The sequence below is a fragment of the Mustela nigripes genome, chromosome 7 (genome assembly GCF_022355385.1).
Source record: "Mustela nigripes isolate SB6536 chromosome 7, MUSNIG.SB6536, whole genome shotgun sequence".
Lineage (NCBI taxonomy): Eukaryota > Metazoa > Chordata > Mammalia > Carnivora > Mustelidae > Mustela > Mustela nigripes.
Window position 1 is genome coordinate 119,902,537 of NC_081563.1, and position 26,858 is coordinate 119,929,394.

The 26,858-nt window shown below is 51.2% G+C and overlaps 1 protein-coding gene across 1 annotated transcript; it reads left to right on the forward strand.

The window, feature by feature from the left end:
* The first annotated feature begins 676 nt into the window (after nt 1–676).
* BPI (bactericidal permeability increasing protein) lies at nt 677–25,907 on the forward strand. Its single transcript, XM_059407977.1, has 15 exons — nt 677–860; nt 3,433–3,547; nt 4,787–4,915; nt 6,298–6,459; nt 7,719–7,782; nt 9,920–9,983; nt 11,303–11,394; nt 14,046–14,222; nt 15,274–15,333; nt 16,738–16,905; nt 17,979–18,046; nt 20,172–20,214; nt 23,033–23,096; nt 24,157–24,233; nt 25,682–25,907. The coding sequence occupies exons 1-15, from the start codon at nt 731–733 to the stop codon at nt 25,718–25,720; spliced, it is 1,452 nt and encodes a 483-aa protein (XP_059263960.1). The 5' UTR covers nt 677–730; the 3' UTR covers nt 25,721–25,907.
* The last annotated feature ends 951 nt before the right edge of the window (nt 25,908–26,858 follow it).

Sequence of the window (26,858 nt, forward strand, 5' to 3'; positions counted from 1 at the left end):
AGTCCTGGGGATCTAATGTACAGCATGATAAGCAGAATTAAGAATATTATATTGTATTCTTGGGATTTGCTATGTGAGTAGATTAAGAGGACACTGAATGACAGCTGTGGGAGGTGACGGACGTGTTAATTACCTTGGTTGTGGCAATCATCACGTTGTATACTGTAAATGTATATATACACCATTTTATGTGTCCATTATACCTCAGTAGCGTGGGGGTAAAAAGAAAAATATAATGAATCCTGATGGATGCGTGACCCTTAGGCGGAGGGATTTAGGTGAGGGCTCAGAGAGGGGCACGGGGATGCTTAGCGAGTGGAAGGATGCCCGGAACCAGAATTCTCATTCTATTATACACACACATATCACACACACACACACACACCACACAAACCACACAAACTCCCCCACACCACCATTATCACCGCCATACACACACATCCCACACATGACCCCCCCATATACACTCCACACACACACTCCACACAAACACACACACACACACACCACACACACACACACACACACACCTCCCAGGCTCCCCTTCTGGCAGCCTCTGGGGCTGTGGCCCCAACCAGGGCAGGCAGCAGTCCTCCCCCCTCCCACCCCCAACCAGTTTCCTTCCTCCTTTCTACATCCAACTGGCTTGCGTTTCCCCAGCCAGCTCCTTTATAGATCCCTGGCTCCCCTCCAAGGCCTCCAGGCTTTGGCAGCTGCGGAGGACGAAGACATGGCCAGAGAGCCTGACAGCGCGCTGAGGTGGGCAGGCTTGCTGGTGTTGAGCACCCTGAGCACAGCTGTGATCGCGACCACCAACCCTGGCGTCATGGCCAGGATCACCCAGAAAGGCCTGGACTACGGTAAACAGATGCCTTCCTTTCCTCCTCTTCTGCCCCTAAGGAGCACTTACTGAGCACCTGCTGTGTGCAGCCCTTTAAATCCAGTGGGTGGACTGCTCACTGCTCCTCAACCCTCTTAGCAACCCCCACCCCCCAACGTAGATGAAGAAACTGAGACCAGGGGAGTTGTCCAGGATCACAGAGCTGCAAAGTGGCAGTGCTGGGGTTGGAGTGCTGGTCTGGAAGACTCCAAGTCCAGTGCTCAGGCCCCCAAGGGTCCTCGCAGTTCCTTCCCTCTCTCCACCCAGCTGCCAACTCAGGCTTCTAGGCCCTTCTCTTCCCTTCAGACCTGGTTCTCCATCCTGTCATTTGCCTTGAGATCTCTGGCTCGGTCTCCAGCGTGGACAGAGCCCAGGCAGAACCTGTGAGGAGGCTGAGTAATGGGGATGGGGGGAAAGAGGAGGGCCTTCCTCAAGGTCTCCCCCAGGGCAGGAGCTTGGCACAGCCATACTGTGCATGTGACCCATCTGGATCCCCCAGAGAGGTTCCCTCCAGGCTACTCTGGTCCTGGGACAGCCCTGTGCTGACCTGCTTAGATCTGTGCCAGGCACTTTACACACCCGATCTCCTGTCATCTTTATGTCGGCCCTGGATGGGACATCATGTTACTGGCAACAATACACAGATGAGCAAACTGAAACTTGGAGGAGGGACTGGAAGTGGGTGGTCTGGAGTGGGCCTCCAGTCTTAGCTCACGTCCCCGCGTGGGGCTGCTCGATGTCGTCTCCAGTGGCGGAGAGACGGACCGTGGGCTGGTGTGGGAGAGCCAGCCACAGAGGAATCAGACCAAGGAGATAGCAGAGCCTCGTCAGCTGGGGTCCCATGGAGGGATGCAGGACGGGGTTCTGGGGGGACCTGACGGGACGCCTCTGAATCCCAGGGGTGCAGACAGAAGGCTGCATGTGAGCTCGGAGATCAGACAATGGGTAGTCTGAAGCTTCTGGGGAGCAGAAGCCTGGGCTCAGCCTTTAAACCGGGCAGTGTTGTTTTCCGTCACGAGAGCCTCAGTCTTCCCCATGTGGCTGCCAGAGTGGGTTTCCTGAAACGTAGCACATTTGCTCATGTCCCTGTCCTCAGAAGATAGTCTGACCCTTTGGCATGGCATTTGAAACCTTTTAAGACCTGGCCCCAGCCCACCCACGTTGGTCCATTCCACATTTTCCTTCCTCTCTCATCCGTGACTATGTCTGCACTGCTTGCTTTTGAATCCCCGGGAGAACTGTCCCAGTGCCTTGGTTCCAGGACCACAAGACCTGGATTCAAATCCTGACCCATTCCTTATCAGCTGAATGGGAAGTGTGACCACTCCTGCAAAATCCAGCTGCCTCCTCTGTGAACTGGGGGTGGTAAGGGAACCTACCTTCTGGGATTATTCAGATTCAATCCCTTCGCACAGGTACAGAGCCCAGGACAGCGCCCGGCACACATAAATGGTGATGCCGGAAAACACAACGCCTGGGTTCCCTCTTCTTACTACTTCCTCTTTCTCAAGTAACATGCTTGCCTTCCAGCTGGTTCTTGGATGGTGCTAACTACTTAATGACTGATGGCCGGGTTCCTGACATTGGCATTCACTCATTCATTTATTCATTCCACAAATAGGGGGACTTCCTAATAGTAAGTGCTGATCACTGTGGTAAATGCAGGGGCCACTTTTGTAAATCAAACAGACAGAACTACAAGGCTTGGAGGGCTTGTCTCTGGCAGTGGGAGAGAGAGCAACCCCAAAGTCACATGAAGAGATGTATAGTCCCCAACAGGAAAGAGGGCTCCTAAGGAAATGCACCATGAGAATGACCACAGGAGGATTGCTCCCATCTGCTGGCTCAGAGCAAGTTCCTGGGGGGGAGCGATGGTCCAGCTGAGTAGAAGCTGACCAGGTGAGGGTGAGAGGGAAAGGTCTCTCAGGCCATAGGAATGGCACAAGCAAGGGTTCGAGTCCTGGCAGGGTCGCCAAGGGGAAAAAAAAAAAAAGGAATGACGCAAGCAAAGTTCCTACAGAGAGAGGCCAAAAGTCAGGGAGACGGGGTCCCTGTGAGGGCATAGAACCGAAGGTGGCTCAGAGTCAGTGTTCCAGAAAGACTGCTAGGACCCATGACTGGGTGTTTGAGGCAGTATTTTAGACCATGGATTGGCAAACGACAGCCCTCAGGCCAACTCTGGCCCACCCTGTGTTTTGGTATGGCCCTGGAACTAAGAATGGCATTTACTTTTTACATTTTTAAATGGTTGGGAAAAAAAAAAAAGCCACACAAGAATAATATGTCACAACATGTGAAAACTATATGAAATTCAAATTCCAGCGTCCATCAGTAAAGTTTCATTGGAACAGAGCCACACCCGTTCACGTACCGATTGTCTCTGGTTGCTTTCCTGCGATCCCAGCAGAGCCGGGTGCGTGTGACAGAGACAGTAGGAGCCACAAAGCCAAAGATATTTGCCATCTGAACCTTCTCGGAAAACCCTCGCTGACCCCCAGTATGGACAGGGACAGGTGGAGCCTCTGACCATTGCCCCTGTTCTCGCCCCTCAGCCTGCCAGCAAGGAGTGGCCGTGCTGCAGAAGGAGCTGGAGAAGATCAAGATACCCGAGTTCTCAGGAAGCTTCAAGGTCAAGCATCTTGGGAAAGGGCATTATAGATTCTACAGGTGAGACCCATGGAGCTCAATCCTTAGCATACAGAACTTGTAGTGTCCTGGGGTCAAAACCTAGAATCACAGAGCCCCAGATTCCTAAACTCAGAGAGGTTAGGATCTACAAAGTAGGGTTGACACCCTCCCGAGGGGATATAATCCCCCGAGCTGAGTATGGAGGAGGCCACAGAAGGTATCTACCATGACTCCCAAGGCTGGAGGAATGTGTCATGAACGCCCAAACAAGTAGGATTTTGGAAGATGGATAAGGGTTTAAGGACAGGAAGCCTACTCTAAAATGGCCCAGGCCAGAGTTTATTGACTCACATGTATGAGAAGTCTCTGGAATAGTCTGGCCTTGGGTTCAGCTTGAGAAAAGCCCAAATGTCACTAGACCTTGTCTTTGCCTTGCCACTTTCCAACATTGCTTCCCTTGGGGAAGTCTAATCCCAGATAGGGTGTCCCCTCAAAGATGCAAGATGGCCACCAGCCCTGAGAATCCTGTGGAGACAGAACACTTTTCCCTTGCAACCCAAGCACAAACCCTAAATTCCCTGTGATGGTCCCATCTTCAGTTATGCACACGACCCTGAACCAATCCCTGTGGCCAGGGAATAGCCCATACTAACTAGCTTGTGCCCGAGGTCAAAGCCCCACCCCCACGAAAGCAGAGGTGAGGTCAGCTTTCTTTGGAGCGACATAGACTAGGTGTTGGGGCGGGGGTTCCCCCAAAGTAAAAAGGCAGTTCTATTACCACGAGAAGGGGGGATGGGTCCTGGGCAGAAAATGTCCTCTACAGAATTTTATACACCTATTCATTCAACAACCATTTTTGAAGACCTACTATGTGTGTGCCACAACAGGCTTTGCTAGAATAGTGAACCGAGAGAGACACATTCCAGCCTTTTACAGAACTTGCAGCCCATTGAGATTACCTGTATCATCCTCATGGATTGTCACACTTCCTGCAAGATGGAGATTATTGTGCCCATGTTATAGATGAGAAAACCGAGGCTCAGGATGATGACATGACATGCCCAGAGTCACACAATAGTACACTGGAGAACAGGATTCTAATGCAGATTTGTCTGACTTTAAAGTCTAGCTACTCTGCCCAAGGCTGCTCCTGTAGCTTCTAGGTTCTCCTGGAATGGATGGGGTACAGGAGCCGGGGAAGGGGTGAGTTTGCACTAACCATTAACTGAGTCCTTCTGTGGGCCCCCAGGAGGCTAATGGAGTGTTTCTTCTTCACAGCATGGTTATTCGTGGATTCCAGCTTCCTAGTTCGCACATAAAACTAGTGCCCGAAAAGGGCCTTGATCTCTCCATCAGTAATGCCAATATCAAGATCAGTGGAAAATGGAAGGCACGAAAGAAATTCATGTGAGTTTCCAAGCTTGGGGTTTAGTGAGTGTTTGTGGGATCTCTTGGTGACATTTGGAAGGGATGAGAGCCAGGATCATGGGAATGCCCAATTTTTGCCTTACCCACCACCTCTTGTCCCCAGAGGGTTCCTGGGGGCATTTTTCACCTGTGAAGTTTTAACATAGCCTTGATTAATAGCTGAGCATTTGCCCATATCACAATGTAAGACAGTCTCAAGAATTGGTACATGTGTCTTAGGATGGAAGGCTAAGTGGGACCTTTCATTAGTCCTTTATCAGTTAGCTATTGTTGTATAATGAAGCATCCCAAACTCAGCCTCATATTATCTCTGTGTATCTATGTGTCGGCTAGGGTTCTGCTGATCTGGGTTGGGCTCAGCTGAGGCAGCCCTGCTCTATGTATATCTCTTCCTCCTCGTCCTTAGACCAGTGGGCCACTCAGAGCAGATCCTTGGCGATGGCAGACATGCAAACAGGATAACTGGAAACACACAGGTCCCCTTAAGGCTTAGACTCGGAAGTGGACTATGGTCAGTTCTATTCATACGCCATTGGCCAAAGTAATTCACGTGATCAAGCCCAAAGTCAAGAGCCTGGAAATGCACACAGGTGCCCCCAAGATAGGCAAAGGGGTGAAACATTGAGGCAAATCATCCAAACTACAATTCCAAAGCTACATATTGGGTTCACTGCATAGTGAGCCTGCCCTCTGGTGGTTGTGTCTCAGAATGATCAATCACTTTGGAGACTTCCTGGTGGGGAGTCTGGGGGCAAAACGGAGGGAGGAGAAGGCACTCTGGGGAGGCGGCTAGAATCTGCCCTCCCATACAAGGACTGCCAGGTCTGTCCCTTCCCCACAGTAAGAATCCCTTGGTTCTTCACATGGGCTCTTTTGCATCTACCATTTCACTCACTGATGGCAAAATAAATAAATAACAGAACTTCATCGTATTGAAAGAGGGTTGACAAAATACATTTAGGTCCACTGTCTTACCCAAACTCGTTTCATCCCTGAAGGAGTTATTAACCCCATTGCATGAATAAGAGCATTAATTAAAGTCTCTGACAGCCCCACCCCCAAGCTCCCAATGTTTTAGGGGCAAAGCCAATGTTCCGCTGTTGGCCAAGGGTCTAGGGAAGCAACTGGACCTCAGAGCAGTTAAGACACCCAAAGCCACTGGCAAGGGCAGAGGCAGTGGGTAAGAACAGCGTTCTGCTGGGCAAACATGGACCCACACTTCCCTGAGTGCTGTGTGACCTTGGGCAGGCTGCCTCCCCTCTCTGAACACCATCTCAAATAGCAAAACCTACCTACCAGCCCAGGCTTGTCGTTTGAATGGCAGCGGGGAAGAAAATTCTTTCGTTTGTGTTTTCCTTCAGCAAAACCAGCGGCAACTTTGACCTGAGTGTGGAGGGCATCTCCATTTCGGCTGGTCTGCAGCTGGGCTTTGATCCTTCCTCGGGCCTCCCCACTGCCACCTGTTCCAGCTGCAGCAACCAGATCAACGCTGTCCATGTGCACATCTCAGGCAGCAAGCTGGGGTATGATCTTCTGGGATGGTGGGTGGGAGGCGGGACCTCCAGAAGCACCGTCCTAATCATCTGTGTATTCCCAAACCATACCAAGTGCCCCCTCCTTGCCAGGTCTCTTCCAGGGGCCCAGATGTAGGAGAGGACGGGGTCCGCAGACAGAGCAGACCCCCTCCCTGCCTCAAGGAGTCACTTGTTCATCCAACCTTCATTCAACAGGTTTACTGAGCACATATGACACTCCCTGGCTCTGGGCTACCTACTTGATGTGCATTAAACTATACGGTCCTCACCACCAATCCGTAGGCATTTATGCATCCTCTCAACAAATGTCATCTAAGCATCTTCTGTGCACCAGGCTCATGCCCAAGAAATAGTAATGGCCAATTAAAATTTAGCAGTAGCTAACATCAGTGGCATGTGGTCACTGTGGGCCAAGCATTCCTTTAAGCTTGTGAATCGTCTCAACCAATCCACACAATGAAGTTAGTTTACTATTACCCCTGTTTTTGGAGGAGAAAACCAAGGTGGAGAGAGAATAGGAAATATCCTGAATTTTCCAACCTAGTGAGGGTTGAAAAGGGATTCAGCTCAGAGCTATCTGACTGCAGACTCTTAGCCACAGTCCCTGTTCTCTTGAAGCTTCTTGTTCGGTGGGGAATATGAACATTAATCAAATCAATGCGCTAGGCAATGGTTCACAACAAATTACAAAAGGATAGAAGAAATAAGAAAAAGAGGTACAAAGTCCTACCAACACATAGAGCAGGAGAATCTGACCTAGTCTGGAAGCTGGCTGGTTCTTCCTTGATGAAATGACGTTTGAATTGAAATGAAAAGAAGATGTAGAAGTTAATTAGGTGGATGTTGCAGACAGGGGGTGTTTTAAATAGGAGGAACAGCATGTGCAAAGGCCCTGTGGTGGGAGGCAGCACAGAACACAAGAGGATACAACAAAACAGTATGGTTGGAGTGCCAAGACAGAGAGCAATAGTGAGGAAAGAGGCTGAGACTGGGATTGGGGGTGGGGCAGCTATGCACCAATTGAAGAAATAAACTCATTAACAAGTCACTGCACCCAGAGGGCCAAGTATCTAATGGGTGTGTGTGTGTGTGTGTGTGTATGTGTGTGTGTGCAGTTAAAGTTCAGGAACAAGGGTGCCAAGGCTATTTGGAAGAGGGAGGAAGGCTTTCCACATGAGGCAGTGTCCCGAATGCAACCCAGGGACACCTGAGAAGCCTCATGCTTGTCCTCACATGTCAATCTCCAGGTGGCTGATCCAACTCTTCCACAAAAAAATTGAGTCTTCAATCCGAAAGACCATGGAGAGCAAGGTAAGGTGGGCTCAGAGAGGGTGGGGCCCTCAGTGTACGTAGCACTGGATGCTTCTGCTCTCGCCCCAGAGGACAGGAAGTGGTCCTCACGGTTCTTTAAAATCATGGGTCTAACTTAGAAACCAGTCATGAGGAGTCCAGCAAGAGCCAAAAAAAGGTCCCAGCATACAGCTACAATGCACCTGCCCTGCTCCCGCTGGACCACCCCCGCTCTTTTTTCCACATTCCTCCCTTCAGGCAAACTACCTTCTCTTGCCTCCCCTGCCCCGGATGCCCTTCTCAAAAGCCCTCTGGCCAGCTCTACAATCCCTACCTCACGCCAAACCCCCTTCTGGAAGGGTGTTGATGTTCCATTGAGGAAGCTGCTAGGCTAGAGTGCCTGCAAACTGTTCCCTAAGGCTGGAACTGGTACCAACCAACGTTCCCAATCCTCCCCTCACCCTGAATCCACCCAGACCAGATTCTTCAGCTTGGAAATGGGGCCATTCCTTGGACTGGTTTTCCATGAATGAACCATTAGCTCCCAGGAATGCCCTAGTCTGTCTGCCCTAGGCCAAGTGAGTCAAAGGCAATAGGGAGCCATTGAAGATTTGAGTCAAGGGGGTGACCTGGCCAGATCTGTGTTTTAGAGGAATTTCTGTGGCTGCCATGAGAATGACTGGAGGGACCAGAAGATGGGGCAAGGTGTGTCAGGGAGACTGAGGAAGCTATATGGTCATCTGGAAGGGAGTCACTGGTTCCCAGGCAAAGGCACTGACCATGGGGATAGGGAGACATCAGTCAAACCAGATCATCCGTCTGAAGGCATTCTATCAAAGTCTTAAGACAAAAAAAATAAACAAAAAAACAGTGCATGGTTGTCACAATGCATATTAACACAGTAGATCATAGAATGGCTTTTAGAGTCAGAATCTCTGAGTTTTAGTCCTGGCCCCAGGGCCTAACTAGCTTTGTAACTTTGAGCAAATATCAGAACTTCAGTTTCACTATCTGCAAAATGGGGACACGAATACCTCCGGCACCAAGCTGCTGGAAGAATTATTGAGGGCTCACCCCCTAGCCTGGCTAAGCCATGGCTCAACTGTCTTTGTAATCAAGTAACAGTAAGAGGGGAAAGCATTTAACACTGGAGCTATTAAAACAGAGTATTTCTTGGTGACACTATAAGAGTGGCCCCTTAAAAGCAGCCAAGCTAAGAAGTAAGAATGTGCTGCTGTCAGATAGCGGTGGTGATGGGGAGAAGGAACAAGAGGGTACTACAGACACGGGGTGGGCTTGGCATGATGCCTAGAACTCTACAGGGATCCTAGCACTTAACCCACACAAATTCCTTATGATGGAGGAGGGGTGTCATGATTTCCCCATTTTACAGATAAGTAAATTGAGGCACAGAGAGGGAAGTGAGAGTGCTGGGGCTCAAACCCAGGCCATCCCACCTCAGAGGTGAAGCTCTTAATCATAACAAGATCTTTTAGGAGAGAGTACTGGCTTGAGTGGCTGGATAGATGGAGGGATGGATGGATGGAGGGATGGAGGGGTAGACAAAGGAGGTGCCAAGGGGTCCATGATAGTAGCAAGGGCTGGAAATGAAGAGGTATGAGCTCGGCAGTTGGCTCTCCAGGAATGCAGAGTGAAGACTAGGTATCTGAGGGATGCTCAGGGGTCTGTGGGGGGTAGTGGGGAGGGCAGGTAGGATGGAGCACAGAGGGGCAGCAGCAAAAAGCCCGGCTCCAGGATGTGGTGTGATTTGCTGTGGTTTGGAGCCATCTGGTGGCCCTCCGGAGTGAGCAGACTTGGAGGGCAGTAGCCTAGGTGTTCAGCCGGGCTCCAGCTCCTGGATGTGCTGCCCCCCAACCCCCCCCAACCCCCACCCCTCTTGGCCCATGTGGCAGAGGCACAGGCTCCTCGAGGATGATATTCTTGGGGCATGCAGAGTCACAAGTCTGGTGTGATAGAAACATGCTTCAGGAAACCAGTGTTCTCTCCCTCCTACATTTCTAGTTCCCCCTCCTACCTTCCCTTCCTCCCGCCTTCAAAGAAACATTCAAGGAAAGGAAAACATGTCAGATTCCTTATTCACAAAGGACAGTCTCCGCGATGGGCAACCCTCTCTGATCACTTCTTTGGTTCTCTCCAGATCTGCCAGGTGGTGACCAGTTCTGTGTCCTCCAAGCTGCAGTCCTATTTAAAGACCCTGCGAGGTGAGGTCAAGGGACACAAGGGGGAAGGGGACAGGGAAATAGGACCGTGTGTGGGAGCCAGCAAGTGTCTGCGACTGGCTGGGGCCAGGGGAAGGAGTGGGTAGAACAGATTATTTGCAAATGGAAGTCGGCATCAGATGCCCAGTGGGCCCGGCCCTGGTGGCAAGTGCGAGAGCAGCCCACACCCAGTCGTTCCCCTACCCATGCAGGCTCCCAGCTCTGAGACTGGACACACATAGCTGGCCTGAGATCTGAGGCTGATCATTTCACCTCTCTGGGCCTCCGTTTTCATAGTTTTAAAAATGGGGGCAATTCTCTGTATCCCTAAGTACGTAGTAAACAGTGACAAGCTGCTGTCCGTGAGGGGAGGACTCCCCTGGCCAGCCCTTGCCATGAGACATGCACCCTGCAGAACTGTCTCCTCCTGACTTCCCAACACCCCCGTGGAGGTTGTGCATTCTACCCATTTTACCACAGTGGAAACTGAGGCTCAGAAAGGAGCCGTGGCTTGCCCAAGGTCACAGAGCCAGACAGAAGCAGATACAGGATCCAAATTCAGGTTTTCTTCCTCCTGAGCCCGGGCCCCAAACTGCTACCTGGGCTCCCTCCCTGTGGAGGAGGCTCGTCGGCACGTTGTGAGCATGTTTAAGGTGCCTCCGTCCCCAGACATCTCCCCAGCCTCCCCAGGGATTTGCAGTATCCACGGTTTGGCTTCAGCAGACAGGAAAATGATGTGGGTTGGGGTCCCAGATCCATCAGTCACCTGCTGTGCCATCTTGGACAAGTTACCTTTCTGGGCCTCATTTCATTCCCTCTAACTCGGGAAGGGGGCGCTTAAGGAGGGACCGGTATTTACTGAATTATCATTGATGACCGCTGAGAAACACAGAAACCAATCGGACCTGAGCCAGCCTGGGCTCTGCCTGGGCTATTATCACTGCTAGTAATCATCCCTTCAGCTTCAGATCCCCTACCACGTACAGGACATCTGTGAGGTCACTAGGATTATCTTGTTCTACAAATGACAAAAAGTGACGTAGAGACATGAAAGGACTTGTCCAAAGTCCCAGAGAGTTCAAATCAAGCCCTCTGCTCCTTGACTGTATCTCAGGGCTGTTGGAAGAAGGGATGGAGACGATGTCTGTTTATGTGGGGTATGGGCTTATTTCCCTCCCTCAGGGAGGGCTCCCTGGAGGAGGAGGGAATGGAACCCTCACTGCAGTTCTTGATTCAACTTTGGGTGATGCCGACGCTGCATCTCAGGCCCCAAAGATGCTGCCATGCAGAGCCAGCTCATGGTCTGTCTTCTGCCTCTCTAGTGACAACCAAAATAGATAAGGTTGCTGGGATCAATTACTCACTGGTGGCCCCTCCGACAATCACAGCTGACAACCTGGATGGGCAGCTAAAGGTGAGACTTACACAGAGGGACCCTCAGGCCTTTGTCTTGGACCTTCCCAGGGCTCCACATCATTCTCATCTCAGCTCCTTCTCCCTGCTCCAGACACACTGGCCCCCCCACTTCTCCTGAACCACCGTATGCAAAAGGCCCCAGGGCCTTTGCATTTGCTCCTTCTTCTGCCCAGAAGCTGTCACCCAGATATTCACATAGGCTCTCCCTTCCATCTTTCCAGTCTTTCCTCAAACATCCCTCTCCCTAGAGAGAACTTCCCAGACCACACTCACTGCAATAGTTCCCTCCTTTCCTTCCATATCCTGTTCTGTTTTTCTTAGCATTACTTATTACTAACACCCTCCTCAACACGCACACGTGCATGCACACATACACACACACACACACATACACACAGTCACATATCAGTATCCCTCTGTGATGAAAGAGGAGGGGCTATGGCTGTTTTGTTCCTGATTGCTGGTGTAGCACCTGGAGATGTGCTTGGTATCCACTAGCTGCTTAGTAAATATTTTGATTGGATGGATGGTTGGATGGACGGAGCTTCATTTCATGCCACTGACCCCTCACTCACCATCTTCCAACCAGACACACTGGCCTTGCACTTCCTTAACACACTAAAGTCATTCCCACCTTAGGGCCTTTGTCCTACCTCTTCCCTCCCCCTGAACTGCCTTCCCTGGCATGCCCCTCTCCCCCGCACTCCCTTCTTACTTACACAGACTCCAGGGGCGTCTGTGCTTGGATATTTCTCCCACAGCTGCCTTCCCTGACTGCCCCAGCTGGAGTAGGTCCCATCTCTGGATTCCCTCTGGATGTGCCTCATTCAGTCTCTCCACTACGGGTGACGGACTTGTTTGTTACTGTTTACTTTTTTGTTCTAAGACACATTTGATATAAAAAAAAGAAAATCTAGAAACTACAGGGAAGCAGAGAAATAAATAGGAAAGAAAGAAGGGAGGAAGGAGAATGAGAGAGATTTACCCAAATATTACAACTCAGAGATACACATTATTGACACACAGATTAGTTCCCTCCAACCCATCTCTACCAAGACATAGGAAATCACACACACACACACACACATGCATATGCATAAAAAACCCCACATATATAGACATAGGAATAAGTACACACATACCTATATTTATATGAGTTGTGTTACACATACTATCTCACAGCTTTTCAAAACACAACAGTGTAACGTGAACACCTTCCCATGAATCTCCCTCCAACAGCCCTTTTACTGGCTCTTGGGTCTTTCCAGTGGACAGCTTGGGATAAGGTTCTGTCCAGTGCCTCCTTCTGGGACATTTGGTCTCTGTCCATTTTTTCCACACATGTAACCAGACCTGCCATGAACATTCTTGCATCTGGATCTCTGCCCATTGTTGACTATTTCCTGGAAATGGCACTGCTAAACCGAATAGTATACTTAAAAAAAAAAAAAAAAAACTAAGTGATACAATGGAATAAAGGATTAAAATGATACATAATTATTCTTAGTGAATGAGAATGTCCTGTTTACTGGCCCTCCAGGGTACTTCCCAGAGGTAAGGGCGATGAGCCATGGGGGAGTGTTAACCTCCCAAACCCACCTGGTTTTGCTAATAATCCCTTCGCATGAATGGATACACATCAGGCTTTCACTTATTAATGCGTATCTAAAGATAGGCATTAGAGCTGGCTCCTGGCTGGCACATGGGTCCACTTACTATTTTTAGGAGTGGCATGGTATTCTGTAAGACGAGGGTCATGGTGCTTAATTTTTAATAATGAGATGATTCAAAGGTACAGAGAACCCACTACCCAGATTTAAGAAATATTGCCTTTTTGTCCTATTTGTCTTGATTTTTTTTTTTGAGATGAAATAGTCTAAAAATAAATTGCTGAGGCCCCCCCCCCCCGGGTTCCCTGTACCCCCCAGGGAATCCCACGAATATGATGCCGGTGCGTATCCGTCCTACCTGCGGTTTTTATACTTTTACTATGTATCTGCATGTGTCAATAATTCTTGCTTAGTATGCTTTATATGCCTTTAAATTTTACATAAGTGGTATTCTACCATATGTATCCATCTACAATTTGCTTTTTTATAACTCAACTTTGTTTTTTTCTGGCTAAATAAGTGATCTGCTCCGGCAGTGCATTTGCCAAATTGCTCTTCAGAAACTTATTAAATATATGTTCCCCAGCAGCGTAGGAATAATCTTACCCCAAACTGGAGAGTGCACTAAAAACAGTTTACCTCTCTCTTTAAAGCGTTGCTAATTTGACAGCTGACAACAAACAAACAGAATCTCCTTGTTCTTTTGGTGTCACTTCTATGCTCATTGGCAAGGGCGGGGCTGAGCCGGTGGAGCCACTGGGCATGTTGCCAAGTGACCTTGGGCAAGTCACCCAACTTCCCTGCGGCTTGGTGTCCTCTCTTGCAAAATGAGCGTCATTGCACCTGCCTTGCAGGATTGGCAGGAAAAGCCCCTAGAAACAAGCTCCCAGGAGACGCATGACACTCTTGGTTTCTGGTCATGGCTTCCTCCTCTCTGAGTGCGTGATTGGTCTCCGCAACCCATTTTTTCCTGGAATGAAGACGTTAACTTATCATACCCGAAGGAAACCCAGGCTCACCATGTCTCCTCCACCCCCAGGGGGAGTTTTTCAATGTGGCCCACCCCAGCCCCCCTCCCTTCGCCCCGCCGGTGCTGGCCTTTCCAGCTGACCACAACCGCATGGTGTACCTGGGGCTCTCCGACTACTTCTTCAACACAGCGGGATTCGTGTACCAACAGGCAGGGGCCCTACACCTGACCATCACAGACAACATGGTAAGGCCGGGCTGGAGTGGATGAGGGATGAGCGTGGGGTTCAGAGCGCAGCGGCCGTCTGGGCTTGAACCTGTGTTCACACGGCGGTGGGGATTGTAGTCCAGCCTTTGGAGGCAGCCAGACCGCAGTTGGAATATCGGCCCCCTCTTTCCTAGCCGGGTGGCCTTAGGCCCGTCATTCAACCTCTCAGAACCTGTTTCCTCGCCTGTAAAACACCAGTACCAGTATCTCTCGCCCGAGGGTATGAGAGGGTGGAATGAGGTATGAATGTGCCAGAAGCAGTCAGCACGTGCAGAACAGGCAGGAAGTCCTCCACGAAGGGTAAATGTTACAGCCAACACTGCCTAAGTACATGCCAGAATCCGGTCTCAGTCTCACATCACCGTCATCATCATCATCAGTATCTCTGTTGATATGTTCGTGGCTGAGTCCTGCTTTGGACCTCAGTTTACCTGTCTGTAATATGGGGACATGACCATCCTGTCCAGAGTCCAGGTACAGCTTGGTAACCAACCACGTGGGATTCCTCCGCCACTGCTCCTGGAAGAGGGGCCGGGCTCCCCTTCTCTGTAGGGGCACCAAAGGGATGCTAAGCCCTGACATGTCCCCTGGAAGTAACCAAGACCACCAGAATGGGAGCTCCTCAGGCTAGCAGAGTCAGCCACCTGCACTTGGACTTGGTAGAGACGAATGCACAAGGAGGAGGGGGACCTTGATGGCTTTATACCATTACAGCTGTGCTCCTGTGGAGGTTTTGGGCACGGGGGTCCTGGATGTGAGCTAATAGAAGCAGGACATCCTACATGATCAGTTTGAAGAGCATATTTTCAGCGCAAAAAAAAAAAAAAAAAAGAAATAGGAAAGCTGGCAGTCCCTGATTGTATCCTGACTGTTCTGAGCTGATGGCTGCGACGTTGTGGGTCAGTGTTGTCAGGAATGAGCTGTCTGCTGTCTGCTTGTGTGTTCAGTCTCTCACCCCTCATATGGACTCTGCCCCCCAAATCTCTAACATAATCCCCCAAAGTCCTTTTCTCTTCTTCCCTTGCCACAGATACCAAAGGGATCCAAATTCCGACTGACAACCACATTTTTTGGAGTCCTCATACCCCAGGTAAGAAAGAGGCTGCTCCCCTTTTGTCCGCTCATATGGCAGCCCAGGAGGGCCGGGGAGGACTGAGTTCTGCTGTGTAGCCCAAGGAGAGCCCCTCCCCCCCCCCAGATCCAGAGGCAACCCAGCCTGAGAATGGAAACAGCCTTAGGGCCCTTCCTCCATGCAGAGAAGGGTTCCAAGCACCCAAGTGACCAGGCGTGAGGGCAGACGTGGCGGGGGATGGGGAGTGATCCACTCAAAAAATATTTATTGAGTGCTCACCACATGGCCAGGGCTCTGTTCTTGGCATCTAGCAAAGCAGACCATATCCCTGCCCTCCTGGAGGCCTACTCCGGTGAAGAGAGACAATGATCCTCCAGAATGACCCAGAATAATCCAAAAGAAAGTGCACACCATGAGACATGAAGTCAGTGAATGGATGAGGTCACTCGGCCTGATCGGGCTGCCGTAACAAAGGGCCACAGGCTAGGGGGGCCCCATACCAGGAATGTATTTCTCAGGGGTCTGGAGGCTGAGAAGACCAAGGTCAAGGTACCCACAGATTTGGGTTTGGGTAAGGGCCTCTTCCTGGCTAATAGATGGCTACTTCCTTTCTGTGTCCTCACATGGCCGTTCCTCTGAGCTCACATGGAGAGAGAGCAAGCAAGCTCTGCTGTCACCTTATGAGGACATAGATCCTATTAGATTAGGGCTCCACCTCTATGAGTTTATTTCATCTTAATTACTTCTTCTGGGCCTTGTCTCTAGCTATAGCTGTACTGGGGAGTAAGAACGTCAATACGAGTCTGGGAGACACAAACATTCAACCCACAACAGCCTCTCCAGTGGTGTCACTTCCAGAAGATTCTATACAGGGGTACTGGTGTGGGGAGGCATGACTGGTCAGGGAATCAGGAGAATCCTCTGGAAGCTTTATGGCCTAACAATCACATTGTTTTTCTGAGACCACGAGCTTACCTGGGGGAGGACTGGAGGCCAGAAGAGATGCGGTTGTCACCAAAGCCGTCCTCAGTTCCTCCCAGGAGGCCACCACTGCTCTGTGAAGAAGTGACACTTGAGATGACCCCTGAAGGAAGGGAGAGAGCCAGGCTGGGAAACAGTGAGAGGACAAGCATTCTGCCAGAGGAACAGAGAGTGCAAAGGGTTTTTTAGACGGGAACAGAGTGGGTCATATATTTGAGGAACAGGAAGGTGTCCCACACGGCTGGAGCCGGAGAGCAAGAAGTAGAGGCTGGTGAGGGGAGGCTGCAGGCCCTGAGTCGCAGACAGTGCAGTCTTTAGGATTTAGTCCAGAAGCAACAGGAATACATGGGAGGTGTTCACGCAGGGTCAAGACAAGATGGGATTTAGAAGAGGTGGAATAAAACTGTCACTTTGTTTGTTGTCCCCACTGGGGGACTGCAGGTGGCCAAGATGTTCCCCAACATGACCATGCAGCTCAACATTGGGGCCCCGTCCCCACCGTACCTCACCGTGCTCCCTACTGGCCTTGTCTTCACCCCTATCCTGGAGACCCAGGCTTTTGCTGTGCTCCCCAACTCCTCCTTGGCTCCTCTCTTCGAGCTTCAGCTGGTAAGCTGTTCCCGGGTATGGGCAGATGAGGGCACTGCCTCGGGGTTGGGGGACCAGGGTGAATCCTGCCCAGATTCAGATGCTCCGGGGCCTCAGACCAGAGCCCCTTTACTAGCTGCCTCTGGCTTCTGCAGGCGTTCATGGGTTCAGTTCTGCCCTCCATCACTGGCTTGAAATCCGTGCACTGGTTCTGGTTCATACACTCATGCCTGTGGTCACCCAAGTATGCGTTTGTGAATTTGTTCATTCATTCAATTACTCCTTAGGTTGCTCACTTGAAATGTGCTAGACCTGTTCTGGTTCATGCGTGCATTAATTTATTCCATTATGCATTTATTCATTTACTTACACCTTTGTCTAAGTATTCATTTGCTTATTTGTTTGTTCACTCATTCATCGCTTACTCATTTATGCATACCTTTGTTTATTCCTCCGTTTGTGGGTGTAATCCTTCGCTGATTCAAGTTTTTGGTCCATTGCTGATTTTCGCATTCTTTTCATCTGCTCACTCTGTCACTCTCCAAGTATTTGGTGGCATTGGTGGCTCCCACTGCGGCCACGGAGGGGAAGGCCAGACTCTCTCCCCACCAGGGGGCGCTCACAGGCCTCGGGCAGGTCTGCCCTCTCTTAATTTAAGACCTATTTTCCCCACTTAGCCAATTTAAATGGTTTCTGAGGGGTCTGCCCTGATCACGCAGACAGTGAGCCCAGAAGCTGAGGTGGGGACCTCAGTTTTCCGACTCAGTAAATATTTGATGGATGAATGAATGAATGAATGAATGGCTTGAGAATAGGGCTGGCCTAGACTCCAGCCCTGAGGTCAGTCTCGCTCAGCCCATGTGAATGGCCTGGAGATCTGAAATAGTCCCTAGGGCAGTGGGAGAAAATGGTAATTGGTGCACAGCCCAGGACTCACCAACAAGCACAAAGCAAAGGAAGAGCCCCTCCTCCCTGGGGGCCGTGTGGGCTCCTCTGCCACACCTTTGTGAAGCTGACCCTCCCATGTTAGAGACCTCGCCAAGGCCCTGGCCCCTGGGTCGGGGGCTTTCACTCTTTGGATTACTGCTTTGCAGAGCACAAACTTTTCCGTGGAGGTCGGCACCACGCCTGACAGGCTTATCGGAAAGCTCAGGCTGAACAGGTAAGTGAGCCCGTGGAGGTGGGAGGTGGCTGCCCACCCCCTTGCGCATGAGCCAGTGATGGCCCTACAACACACCAAGCTCCATGTCATTGCTCTCCTGTTCATCTGTCACGTGTGAGCCTCAGATGGTGCATGGTGGGCACCAGAGCTCTGTTGATGCTCAGAGATGAAGTGGCCTGCCCAAGGTCACACACCACAGGTGACTGGTCATCGTGGTTTGCCTGCGGTCCCCCAGTGTTAGCACAGAAGATACTGTACCCCAGGATACCCCTTGGTCCTAGGCAGACTCATGGCTGTGCAGGCCCAACGGGTGCTTCTACCCCACGCTGACCCTCAGCAGGGCTCGGCTGCCCCAGTTGCTGGCCTGCCTTAGCACGTGGGATACCCACCTCCATTTCTTCATGGCCCATCCGTGAGCCGTGATCAGTTACTTGGTGCTAGGAGAGCCCCAGTGGCAGTGGCTGTGGTTAGGTTCGCCGGCTCTGCGGGGGGGCTGCCTGTGTGCCAAGCACAGCCCCCCTCAGCCAACACCCTACTCATCGGACTTCCCTCGCCCCGGCTTCGAAAGAAGCCTGCTGATGTAACAGAAACAAACAAGCCCGATGGTTGTTCTTTGCCAAGAGCGTTGTAGTGAGGGTGAAATGAGGAATTCACATGCGTTGAAGTGTGGAGAATGCCAGCAAGGAGGAGTGAGAGGGACACGCAGAAACAAGGCAGATAGCCATAAGGGGGAGAGACCGGGAAAGTCAGAGGCACATGGAGAGATTCTCAGAGACAGAGAGACACATAAAAGGAGGGAGGGAAGAGACAGAGGGACAGAGGGACAGAAAGAGAGAGCAAAAGAGAGACTGACAGATAGACAGACACAGAAGGGGGAGAGAGGGAAGGACACACACAGAGGAGGAGAAAGGGAGAACCTTGCAGAGTCCACACGATGACCCCCAGCGGTTAGACCCGCTATCTGCCTCTTCATCACGCTCACGCTGTTTAAATTGAGTCTTGACCTACATTCCTGTCCATTTCCGCCTTCTCTGCAGCACAGAGCTGTCTTTCTTAACCTTGAGACTGGCCCCTGAGGTTTACACGCTGCGTATTTCTCCTGGCATCACTCTGACAAGTGTTACTGTTTCGGGTACATGTGGATTTAATTTTCCTTGAACACCCATGAGCCCTCAAGTAGAAGAGTCAGAGAGGATACAGCTGGGTGAGGGTTGAGCAGATGCTCACACATGCCGGCCTGGGGTGTAAGAGTCCACAGGGCAGGAGTCCTGGGGCTCCCACTCTTGATGAAGAAGGGTGAGCTTTCAAGCTTTGTAGAGTATCGGAGACAAGAGCTCAGGCATCAGGAGATCTGTTGAAATTCTGCTTTGCTAATTGTTCTTGGTGTGACCTTGGGCAAGTTGTCTGACATCTCTGAGTGTCAGTATCCTCATCTGTAAAATGTGAGTGATGGCCCTTGCCTCTGGGGGTGTTAGAGGATTTCCATGGGGCGAAGCACACAACATAGTGAGTGATAGGGTTCAATAAGTAGCCATTTATTTCCGTATTTCTTTAGATCTCTGTTAGGATGCCCTAAAGACTGTAAGGAGGGGATGGTTCATTGGCTCTGGTAATTGATAAGTCTAAGGGTTCCAGGCAAGGGTGGATCCAGGTGCTCAAATGATGTCTTTGGGATTCTGACTCTCTCCATTTCTTGGTTCTACTCTCCCCTAAGCTGACTTCATTTCTCATCAGGCTGTCACCAATTGGTGACAAAAATGGCCACCAGCAGCTGCCTAGTTTTCCTGGAGAAAAGAGAACACCGCAGCACCAGTATTTTCAAAAGTCCTAGGGCCAACTCCCATTGAACCAGCATAGGTCACAGGTCCATCCTTCCAACAATAACTGTGGTAGGGGAGGTGGACTCTGCCCTTTGGCCAGCCTACCCCAGAGCACAGCACTAACAATGTAGGGAATGGGTGATGCCCCGAAAGGAACTGTTAGGGGTTGTGACCAGAGGAAAGGGAATGGATACTGGGTGGGAAACCAGGCAGCATCTACCAGAGGGGGCCCCTTCGCCCAGCAACTGGACTCTAACACAGGTCAGGCAAATGGTGTTCTCTGCTTTCTGCTCCCCTTCTCACAGGCTGCTCCTAGAACTGAAGCACTCAGACGTCGGCCCCTTCTCGGTGAGTCTGAGGCCCTCAGGGGCTCCCTGTTCCCTGATCTAAAGCTAACTGTCCTGTGGTCTGCTCAGAACTCTCCATCATTTCTGGAGGCTGCCTGTTCATTTGCATATAATTTGCATGGGAAGTAATGGCCAGAGGAGCTTTGTGGGCCCACAGACCTAAGCTAGAGTCCCTGCTCCATGCTTACTAACTGTGGCCCTTGGGCAAGTCATTTCCTCCTCTGGACCTCACATCTTCCCCAAATTAAGCATACTCTTTTCCACCATCATGAAAAACAAAATGAGGATGGGGATGGAGAGGGATGAAGGTTAGATCATGGAATCAAGGAAAGCCTCTCTGAGGAGGTGATATGTGGGCTGAAAGAGCCAGCAAAGGGAAGATCTGTTGCAGGCAGAGGGACTGGCAGGAGCAAGGCCATGTGGTGAGAACAAGTTCAACATGTTCAGGGACTGAAGGGAAGCCAGCAGGGCTGGACCAGTGAGAGCTGGGGGTGGGGGTGTAGGAGGAGACGTGGCTGGAGAGGCAGGCAAGGCTAGCTCATCCTGGGCCTTCTGGCCTAGAGTAGATTGTGGTCAAAGGGCCATGAGAAGCAAGTGAGCTTCTCCACACAGAGGGGATCTGATTTAGGCTTTCATAGAAGGTATCCCAGGCTAGGGGAGAGGGAATGGAACTTGGGGGACCAAGAGACCATATGTATCAGTGAGAGGCGGGTGCATTTGTCTAGGAAGAGGAGAAAGATGGCGGACGGGAGACATACTTCGGAAGTGGAGTTAGATGGAGCTTGCTGAGGGTGGTGGTCTATGTGGTGAGGGTGATGCAGAGGGACTCTTAGATTTTTGGCTTGAACAACTGGGTGAGTGGCAGAGCCAGTGTGGAGGTGGGGAAGGGCAGGTGGGAGGGAAGACAGCAAGTATTCCACTACCTGGACTCACTGACCGTGACTGAGCAGACTCCCCCTGCCTCCCTCCTAAGTCCCCCCGGGACCCTGGAGTTGCCCGAGAAAATAGTAGCTCACTGCTCTTCCCCAGCCGCCTCGAATGAGCCTTGTTCCTGTGACTTCCCTTAGAAGCCTCGGTGTGCTGATTCTGTCCACAGGGTCTTACCACCCATGGTCCAGATCTCCCGGAGCGGGGGGGGGGGGGGGTCTCTTGTTGAACGCCTGGAGAACATTTCCTTCCATCCCTGAAATGCCTCCCAAAGATCCCCACCAAGTAGATACCTTGTAAGCCACGAAGCCCAAAGTTGGGCCTTCCCAACATGCCCTCCAAATCGGCTGGAAGGCCAGCGAGCCCTTTTCCATCCGGTAAGACTAGAACAAACAGAAGGACCCAAACGACCTCATTGTATTTTCACGGATTCATTGGTGCCGGGGCTCTGACGGTGGATTGACTCAGCTGGTAACTAACTTCTGCTTCTGCAGAAAACAAAAAATTAAAGTTCTCAGGTTCATAGAAAGAAGGGCACCCCATTTTAGGAGCCCAGGGATTTCTAGCCTGGGGAAGGGAACTCAATTGTTCCAGGAAAAAAAAAGGACATATTTACAAGTTTTAATGTCACCAGGCAATCATCTTGAGGGCGCTACATTATTTTTGAATTTTTTTTTTTACTATTGTAAAAGTAAAACATCTGCATTATAGAGAAACAGAACATACAGATTTGCAAGCCAAAGAGAATAGAAGCCATTCCTGTTTTTGCCACTTAATCACTTGGAGTATACCCTTCCTGACCTTTTTCTCTGCATACTCAATAGGACAATAGAATTATTTGGTTTCCATAATCTGCTTTTCCTCACTCAAAAATAGAGCATGAATGTCTCTGTGTGAATAATTAAATTCCTACAATATTATTCTTTCTTATAAAGATTTTTTATTTATTTATTTGACAGAGAGATCATAAGTAGGCAGAGAGGCAGGCAGAGAGAGAGGAGGAAGCAGGCTCCCTGATGAGCAGAGAGCCTGATGTGGGACTCTATCCCAGGACCCTGAGATCATGACCTGAGGTGAAGGCAGAGGCTTTAACCCACTGAGCCACCCAGGCGCCCCTACAATATTATTCTTAAGAGTTGCATCGTATTTCCTAGATCCAAAGTGCCACCTGGTCCCCCAGATAATTCCCCAATCGTTAGACATATAGGTTGTTGTTAATTTACTGTTTGGGTTGAATTTATGGCTCTGGTGCCTGCACCCTACATCATTTCCTTAGGGCGAATGCCTTACAGGCATATTTGCTGGCCCACCAGGCATACACATTTTTTAAAATTTATTTAAGAGAGAGACAGAGAAAGAAAGAGAGAGTAGGGCGAGAGGCAGAGGGACAGACTCCTTTCTTAGAGCAGGGCCCGATGTGGGACTCGCTGAGGGGCTCGATCCTAGGACCCTGAGATCATGACGCAAGCTGAAGTCAGATGCTTAACCAACTAAGCCCCCCAGGTGCCCCCAGGCACACATATTTTTAAGGCTTTTGCTGAGCATGGGCACATAAAATCTCAGAAAGCCTGAGCCAGTTTGTCCTGTAGCCTGAAGTGTCTGAGACCATGCATTTTCTCATACAGAGATGTTCATGTTTAAATACTCTGTTGACCTTCCTTTCCTCTGTCTTGTAACCTACATCTAGAACATGCTTTACATTTGGAAAGTTGAGAGCCAAAGAGATCACTTGGGTGACATGACTGGGCTGCAGAATTTTCCCGTTATCCCCTGTGTCCCTCACTCAGCTGTTTTCCCAGCTTTGAGGTTGCCCTGCGGGGGAGGGAGGCTGGCGGAGAATGCTGGACGACACCAAGGTGCCCTGACGCGGGTCCCATCCTCCTGATTTCCAGGTCACGGAGCTGCAGTCTGTCATGAATTATCTTCTGCCCACGATTGTGATTCCCAAGGTTAACGGTAAGGAGCTTTGGAGAAATGAGTGACTTGTAGTCCTAGAGGAGGCGGGTGGAGTTCAGTCCTAGAGTCACCTGGTATGTGGCCCTAGTTATGGAGGCTGGAAGATGGTCACCTCAAAGGAACATCAAAGGGCACCTGATCCCGGAAAAGGAATGGAGACAAGGGGACACCCACAGGTTGAGCTTCTGTTATGTGCCCATCTATTATTCTATCCAGTTTTTAAGACAGCCCCATGAGCTGAGGACTGTCCTGGGAGGAAAGGGGAGATTCGAGAAGTCAGGTGCCTAACTATTACAGGTCACAGAGAAGGTGAGATATGAAGCTGGGACTTGGACCCGGCTCCGAAGCCAGAGCCCTCTGCCTTTCTAATGCCTCGGAGCAAAGCGACAGGGAAGGATAACCCCGGCTTGGCTCTTGGCTTCAGCCCCCCCCCCCCCGCCCACCGATGGAAGCTTCACCTTCGAAGAGCCAGGGGCAAGAGTGCACAGAGAGATCCACAGACTGTGGGACCAGAAGAATAGTTAGAAATTATAAATCAAGACCACAAACTCCTCTTCCTACCTTGACAAATGTAGCTTCGTAATGACCTGGGGAGAATAGTGTTGAGTTTGGAATTCTCTAGAGTCCCACGTCAGAGTATGGCAGTACGGCGGGAAGCGGGCCCCTGGCTACTGCCCATCTCTGGTTTCACCCTGAACATTGAGGGTCTTCATGTGCCCACCAGTAGCTACCCCCAATCACATGCCTCGGGCTGTCTACTGCTGGCCGTGGGCACCAGCACTGCTGTCACGCCCAGGAGGGTTGTTTTGGGGGAAAGGCTTGCACGGGTCCTGAATGTGGGCTTGGGGCTGATGGAGTGGAATGGCCAGGCTCCCAGGTCCTCGGAGCGTGGTGAAGAAAGACAGTCTCCGGGACAGCCTACTCCTCAAGCCTGCAGGTACCTGCCGGCCCTACCCAGAGCCAGGCACACAGGTTCAGGGAGGCTGTCCCCCCTCCCCCAGCTCTCTGAGGCTGGCCTCCGCCTTCCCTCCCCTCGTGCTGACTTCACTCTCCATTGCAGAGCGGCTGCTGGAAGGCTTCCCTCTCCCGCTGCCCGCCGACATCCAGCTCTCCAACCTGGTGCTTCAAACCCACCAGGTAGGTCCAAACGTCCCTCGTCACCCAATGTCCCTCCACAACAGCCACCTGTTGCCAAAAATCCCCATATTGAGCACCCTCTGCCCTACCAGCACCCTAAGAAGTGGGTGGCTCTTGATGAACAGGGAAGAAAGAGTCAGGCTCGGAAAAGCCACACAGTTCTCAGGGAAGTCCAACTTGACAGCCACGTCCCTGCTTTGAACCAGTGGCTTTGAAGCATTCCCACACTCCGCTCGGTAAAAGACGGAACCCCCCCCCCTCCACTGGTGGCCACAGATCCTCTTTTATAAGCATTTACATCTTCGACAAATGTGTGTGGCATGCCTCCCAAGGCCCCGGGAGTAAAAAGGGAGGCACAAAGTGGAGACTTGTGTCCCAGAATGGATGACCTTCTCTGGCCTGTCCCCCAGCCAGACCCACAACATCCTCTGAGACTGGTTAGGAATGTCTTCTCCTAGCTTGGAAGGTTCCCTTTCCTGGTTTCCCCGACGCCTCTCCCTGGTCAACGCAGGCCTCTTTACTGGTTCTTCCTCCCCCTTCCGGCCCCTCCTTCTCCTGCCCTGCAGGAGTCCTCCAGGATTCCTGCCCAGGCCTCTGTCCTCCCCACTGTCAGCCTTCCCTACTGGCTTTCATCCCCGCTGGCTTGTTGCCACCTAGCGACCCAGCCAAACTTCCGGTTTTTTCTCTGTGGCCCTTTAAGTCCCGTGTGTGCCAGCAAAGCCCGTAACTGGGCCACAAGGCTGCCAGCCACGATTGTCTTCCTCACCCTGCTCAGCAGCGCTCCTGCTAACCTTGTGGCCCTGGTAGGAAGCGGCCACATCACCCGGATTCCCTGCTCTCCCTCAGCCCCAATATCCAGTCAGCCAGCCCCCAGCCCCCAGCCCCCAATTCTTCAGACCAGGTTATTCCCCAGGGCTGAGACCGTAGACTAGCCAAGACAGCACACACACACACACACACGCAGCCCCGGGGTACCCCACGTTTTACCAAGTTCGTCCTTAACCAAAAAAATGACCCCATGGCACAATGTAATTTCTTCATTTCTGAAAGTTCTCAGTGAGGGGCAGGAAGGAGTAAAGAAAGTGGTTTTGCAGCCTTGATGGGAACAAGGGTCCCTTGAACTGCCGTGAAGCAGGGATGACAAATGAAGGCCCAGCCTGTGGCCCGCGACCCTCCACGTCCATCTGGGAGGGGAACAGGTGCCAGGCCGGCTGCAGTCGGCTTCACAGTGCCAGCAGCCGCTGACACGAAGACCCCAGTGGCGACACCTCCGAGAGCCCCCCTCTCACTCCTGTCTCTGTGTCCACAGACAGGCCCCACTCGGCTCCCCTTCCCAGGGTGGGGGTGGGGCAGCTGCTCCCCAAGTTTCCTTCAAAAACCTCAGCAGCTCCCTGCTCAGAGACCAGGGTGCACTCCTCACGGATGATGGCTCCCTCTTCTCTCCCTAGAATTTCCTGCTGTTTGGTGCAGATGTTCACTACGGGTGAAGTCCTCCCAGGGCTGGAAGCGGTCAGCCCTGCCAGGAGGGGCAGCCTGGTTGGCATCTATCTACTCCTGACGTGCCTGTGAGGGTACAGGCTGCCTTTCCCCAGCCCTTGAGCCACAGTCCCTTGCAAATTTCTCTGAACTCAGATTCAGAAATGGTCTAAATACAGAAACTCTGTTCCTTGAGAATGTGTGTGGCGTGTGTACTTTCGGGGTCATGCGTTTCCCACAAGGGCTAAGTGGGCACATAGATTTCCTCCAAGAATCGCTTTCCAGTTGTTACCACGCTATTTCTCAACGTGCTTCATACCCATCCCCTGGCAAAAAAAAAAAAAAAAAAAAAACGCTTCTTTTTCTGTGCGGTTCTGTGTGATGGTATTATTTCTTGGGTTTTGTTCATTCTTTGTTTCATTGGCTGGACCCAGCCTGCCCTGCAGCATGAGCTCAGCGCAGGTAAAATCATCTCTCTCCAGTCCTCTACGGAATCTCTTGAGCCCTCACACACCTTCTTGGCAGAAAGTCTCATGTCCCTTTCTTTCTTTCTCTCTCTCTCTCTCTTTTTTTACATTTATTTATTTATTTATTTATTTTCGAAAGAGAGAGCAAGGGGAGGGACAGAAGGGGAGGGAGAGAGAAACCCAAGCCAACTCCCCACTGAGCAGGAAACCCTCTGTAGGGCTGATCTCAGGATGCTGGGATCAGAACTGAGCTGAAGCCAAGAGCCCTCAACCAACTGCACCACCCAGGGGACCCTTGTTGTCCCTTTTTGGAGACACCCCTTACTCCACACTTCCAAGAGTGTCTGGGGTTTAGTTAGTCCAAAGGGAGCAAGTCTTGCTTCAGGCCCAGAGGGTCTCCGGGTTGGGGTGGGGGGAATCCATCCACTAGGCTGCCGTTCCTGCCACTGACACACCGTGTCGCTGTTGAGCAGCTTAGGCTGCTCAGCCTTTTGTCTTCCTGTGCGATCCTCAAAATCGGGCGCCTGTTGCTCTTGTCGCCACCACGCGGTGTCGCTGTTGAACGGCTACCCTGCGAGGCCTGTCTCCCTGACCCATGCTTGGGTTCCGCGATGTGGCTCCCTTTTTCCAAGCTCTCCTGTCCAGCCGTGGAGCCCAAAGCAGAACACTGGGCCAGGGGTCA

Bases quoted from the DNA above. Each gene is read 5' to 3' on its own strand.
- BPI (XM_059407977.1), top strand. From the start codon at position 731: ATGGCCAGAGAGCCTGACAGCGCGCTGAGGTGGGCAGGCTTGCTGGTG. The intron at 6,460-7,718 runs GTATGATCTTCT...GTCAATCTCCAG, and splicing joins ATCTCAGGCAGCAAGCTGGG to GTGGCTGATCCAACTCTTCC. The intron at 14,223-15,273 runs GTAAGGCCGGGC...CCCTTGCCACAG, and splicing joins TGACCATCACAGACAACATG to ATACCAAAGGGATCCAAATT.